Source organism: Halyomorpha halys, unplaced genomic scaffold (assembly GCF_000696795.3).
Source record: "Halyomorpha halys isolate HHAL.00 unplaced genomic scaffold, Hhal_1.1 Scaffold473.1, whole genome shotgun sequence".
Taxonomy (NCBI): Eukaryota; Metazoa; Arthropoda; class Insecta; order Hemiptera; family Pentatomidae; genus Halyomorpha; species Halyomorpha halys.
Window position 1 is genome coordinate 616,088 of NW_027113075.1, and position 5,283 is coordinate 621,370.

At 29.5% G+C, this 5,283-nt stretch overlaps 1 protein-coding gene across 11 annotated transcripts in view; it reads right to left on the reverse strand.

Annotated features, from left to right (window-relative positions):
* Ndae1 (Na[+]-driven anion exchanger 1) overlaps nucleotides 1-5,283 on the reverse strand; it is a 178,264-nt gene that overhangs the window by 28,053 nt on the left and 144,928 nt on the right. For all 11 annotated transcript variants that reach the window (XM_067050711.1, XM_067050709.1, XM_067050710.1 and 8 more), the window contains 2 exons: nucleotides 3,833-3,977; nucleotides 1,215-1,380 (listed from right to left, as the gene is read on the reverse strand). In XM_067050711.1, the coding sequence (XP_066906812.1) occupies nucleotides 1,215-1,380; nucleotides 3,833-3,977 (311 nt within the window). The remainder of the gene's footprint in view (nucleotides 1-1,214; nucleotides 1,381-3,832; nucleotides 3,978-5,283) is intronic.

The window sequence follows — 5,283 nt, forward strand, 5'->3', positions numbered from 1 at the left end:
TAAATCCTAAAATAATTACAACAAAAATTAATGAACCAATTTCCGTAACTTCTATGGGGTTCTAGATGGTAAATCCGTTTACAGATGGGAAATTTATTATTCTGTATTCAAATGAGAAGAAAAGTAAATTTGCCCCGAAAGTGCTGCCATCTCTTGAAAAAAAATCTTACTAAAAATCGGTACATTTAGCCTTAAGCATTAATTGATCAAGAGGATATCTACAGCACGAATTGAGGTCTCATCTTCAACACCCATGACAAATATTGTTATTATTTATTAATGTTTATGTTTGATGTTATTCTCACAAAATGAAAAAAATTGGAGATTTTTACCTAAATTTTAATCCCATCTTTTTACTAAGTGGACTCATGTACAAATAAATATCTGATTTTATAATATTTTTCAAAAGATCTGATTTTGTTGAAAAGGGACTATAGTAAATCGTTGATAATTTTGGTGGCAATAAGCAGATCATTATTATCTAATATTGGATTAAAATTAGCTTCCTCAGGTATTTTTAAAACCAACATTTACAGAGAACTTTTTACAGAATATTAGTTCTAAAATGATAAAATAACAAATAAAAATTTAGAATTTTAAATGCTACATAATCACTTTATAGGTAATTAGTCAAAGGCAGAAATTTAAAAATGTAATAACTTGTAATAATCAGAAAAATTCAAATCAGGAGAATGGAAATTAAAAAAAAAGAAAATACTCTTCATGAATGAAGATCCTTTTCGAATCATGTGGAGTGGAAGATACATGGCAAGAAAACTGTAAATCGGAACATACTAAGGTAGCGTTGGTTTTGCTGCAATTTGAGAAAATTTCTCTTCAATTGGTAGTATATTTAGTACAAGAGATTGAACTAAAATTTTGGAGACACATATGCAAGCATAACTTTATACAAAATTTATAATCAGGTAGGTCTTTTGATATTGCAAAAATATAAAATAACTGGTTAGGAGATGATTCTATACACTGTGATTTTGTATGACACCATTAATAAAACAAACAGGTGCACACATACTTTAGAAGGATTATTTTATTCTTTTATTATGAGAAGAACTTCTGAACTTTATTTTGCTGAAGATTCCTCATTTTGATTTAAAGTAACATCGGTTTTGGTGGCCCATTTTGACTTCACTTTCTTTAACATAAAACTATCAAGAAGTAATACAAATTAAAAAAAAATAATAATACAAACTCACTTTAATAATGAAAATAAAAGCAATAAGTGTCGCAAAATTTTCTTCAGTAAATCTCGTTATATAGCAGACAAGCGCACTAGCATCAATAGCCACAAGGATAAAGAGAATAATAGCTATCCAAATACCTATCCATAGTCGGAAACACATATAGTCCCAGCCTCTTTCCCTAAAAAAAAAAAAAAATGATTAATACAAATTATTATTTTCAATTCTAAGAAAATAATAATAACATTTGAATAATTTAATTTTGTTTCATTATTTTCAAGAATGAAACTTTGTGATTGACCAAAATAAAAATTTAAGTCCTATCAAAATTCTATGTTTTAAGATATGTAAAATAAAAAAAAAGCTATAACTGTTCACGATTTTTCTTCAAGACTACTGGACCAACATCTTTTTTAAGGTCACAGTTCATCCCAGGATGATACTTGGAATTTGGCCTTACCAATAGAGAGTTCATAATTTCATATATACATACAGAATGATTTCTTATTTTAACATCAGTACAGGGAGGGATACCAGACTTGGAGGAGGTATTCTTAGTATGTAGGCGGAGAGGAACTGAGTTAGGGATCTTCTTTAAGTCTAGGAAAGGTTATTGTCCTTTATTTACTTATGTGAAGATAGAGGAAAATATAAAATATTCTGAAATCATTATACCGAAACCTAACTGCTTTGAATACATCAATTTCATTTTTTTTCAGCAATAGTTTCATACAACTTTTCATTTTTCAACAAGACTGACCACATACACACATACCATTTTGTGAGACTTAGTTATTTAGAACCAGGAAAACTTAAAATGTGTATTTCCATCGAAAACTAGGATTCAAAATTTTCCAAGATAACAATACTTCTCCCTTGCTCTATATTTCATATATAGTGTAATATTCTCTTTTTGAGTAAATAGTATATTTTTATGTATAAAGGGTTTTAATATGTTTTTATTTTATGTATCGTTTCAATATTGTTCATTTGCTTTGTTAAACCAAAAAGAAAGCTAACCAATTTTGTTCAGTTCAATATGGAGTGGAAAAGATCATTATTCAAAACAAAGAAGATGGCAGCAGGTGTCCTGCCAAAAGTTCGTTGAATCGTGGCCATGTTGAGCAGATTCAAATATTTTAAAAACTTTATTTTAACTTCCCATCATGATTGAAATTACAATACATTTAAGAAAAAATAGAAGTCAAGAATAAGTATTAAAGAAAAATATTCATAAAGAAAATCATATGCAAAAACTGTTGTGCTACAATTAATGTTTACATGGAACCTCTAGAGACAGGACGTTTGGTTTCGTGATCATTCGTTACTTAGGTGCGGGCGGGGAATGATGTTTCCTGGATGCAGGAGGTCCTCATCATCTTTTGTCTTTTGTCTAGCTCAAGGGACATCTTGAAAAAGAAGAAATCAAAGAGTCATCCCGAGAAAAATAAGGGACTCTTGTTTAGATCGCTAAACAACACACTTTGGTGGATGTGTAGTGAGTTGAAAACTTTTAGAGGACAAAGGTCTTGTTTAAAGACAGTGTTAGTTTGTGAAATAGAAGTCATCAAAAACCACCAGTCATCATAGAAGAGCATAAATCAGTTAGTATTAGATAAAATAGAATTTAAGTATATTTGTAAAGGTAGTTAATAAACCAGTTGACTGTTCTGATTGCCTAGAAACCCACCCTGAGATTAAGAATCTATAATATTACATATAATAAAAAAAAATTCTCATATCTATTTAATATTTTAATCTTTTTATTTAACCTTGTCATCTTCAAAACTATATTTTAGATATTAAAATTAAGTTAAAACTATCAATTTTCATTTTTATTTACTTTAATGATTTATGATTATTACAATAGGTACGTCAAAGTATTTGTATAAAAGTTTTATTTTTTCAGAAAATTGTTAGAAACACAATTTTTGATAAACCTCTGTCACTTAATTTTATGAATTTGTTTCTCATTTCAAGAATAATCACATGCTGTTTGCAAGAAAAACTACCATATGGAACACTTTTATCACTCTTTTTTTCTGTTTGAAATGTCTAGCCGATGTCAAACTTTACAAGGGCTGAAAGCAACTGAAGAAGTACCATTAAAAAATAAGAAAAGAAGGTAATTTTTAAAAATATTTTTGTAGTTAAGACGTAGAATGTGCTCTCATATCAACTGTCACACAGAATGTGTGAAAACTATAACACAGATTGTGTTAATGTCAGAAACAGAAACAAATTCAATTGGTGTTTTTTTTTTTAGTATTTCAAAAAGCTTTATTTTTCATTTAAATTGATTTTAAACAGCTTCGTTAAAAAAATTTCAATTTTTAAAATTTTCTTTGTTATAAAATGGTTTGTGGTAGAAATTGGTAAACAACATACTCCAAACATCATGGATGTTTTTCACTAATTCTTTGTATATTACAATGTAATTTGATTGATATTCACATGAGTATGTAATGGAAATTACTCAGAATGTCACTCGATCAAGAACCCAAATTCGAAAAAAAAATAACATAGGCTGTAATTCAACTTAACCATTCATTTGTATAAATTATTATATAGGCTATACATGATTAAATATACTTATTTACATTCATTAAAAAGAAACATTTTAACATTCTTACTGGCAGAATTCATAAACTATAGTTTCAAAAACAAGCACTGGTCCAGTAGATCCAAGAATTGTCAATGGTTGACCAGAGAAGAGGCCATAACCGACGCCGCAAACAAAACCTGATACCAATGATTCCATCGCGGCCATATTTTTTCCTATAACAGATACATGTTTAGAAAAAAACACAAAAAAATCATTCATTGTAACTACCTTCTAAAGTTTCTTAAGTCACTTTTTGAGTTATTAAGGGGTTCTATATATAAATTTGTGGGTATCAAAATACTTAAAATATGCATAATTAAATATAATGGTACAAAAATACCTTATAAGAGTAACTGATGAAAACAAAAATTTAGTTATTTTCTTTTGTTCATAGGTGCTCATTGTTGTAAGTCGATAATTGACTGTACCATGCTTTACATAAAGTACCTGGTGAACTAGACAGGGTAAAACTTATATGACAGACTGAAGAGGATCTTTTCGGGTCTGTACCGCAGCAGATTCTACAAATCTATGAAGTATAAGAATGATTTAATATTTTAGCTGAAAGAGTTAAATAATTTCTATCTTTAAATTGGTCATTTTTTGTGTATATTTATTTATTTTAATATTAATGTCTATTTTGTGTATATGAATGTATTATTTGATTCCGAGTTCTATTGATTTGATAGGTCAATAGTGTTTATTTTGGAATCAATCACTTGCAAATATTTTAAATAAATTTAATCCTCGTTTGGGCATTAGAAGATTACTAGTATAGAAAATAATATTAGAGAATTAAAAGATTAATTAGAGTTAAGATTAATAATAAAATTTGTGCTTAGACCAAATGGATCATTAACAAACTAAATGTTTCACTTAAAATGTTTATATTTTAGTTTTGAATCAACATTTCTACATTATCATATGAATACTCAAAATGAAAAATACTTGGAGGACATGATTAAGTTTTTTTTTTTTTTTTTTTTTTTTTTCCTATGCCACAGGAAGTGGGCTATTACGCCATTTTCCCTCTCGCAGCCCAATACAATTTTATTTGTCCTCTTAGTTGGTCCGCATCTCGCTCAACATTCTCCAGACCAACACATGCCAAAAGATGGTCCCCATCCATGTCCCCCATCTTGCATAGAGGACATTTCGGGGAATCTACGATGCCAATTCGATGGAGGTGTTTTTGGAGCTGATCATGTCCTGTTACTAGCCGAAAACAGGCCACTCTCTCAGCTCTGCTAAAATTGCCGGGGACTCTTTTTTTCTTTTTCCGTAGGCTCTCCCACTTCTTTCCTTCCGCTTGAACTTTGTGTCTAGCACTTGTTCTGTTCTTATAATAAGAGCTTATAAGTGATTTCACTGTTCTGTAGGAAAGTGGTAGAACAGGCTGGTTCTCTGCACAACCAAGTTTAGCCAACTTGTCAGCTTGCTCATTACCATCTATGCCAACATGGCCTGGTATCCACTGCA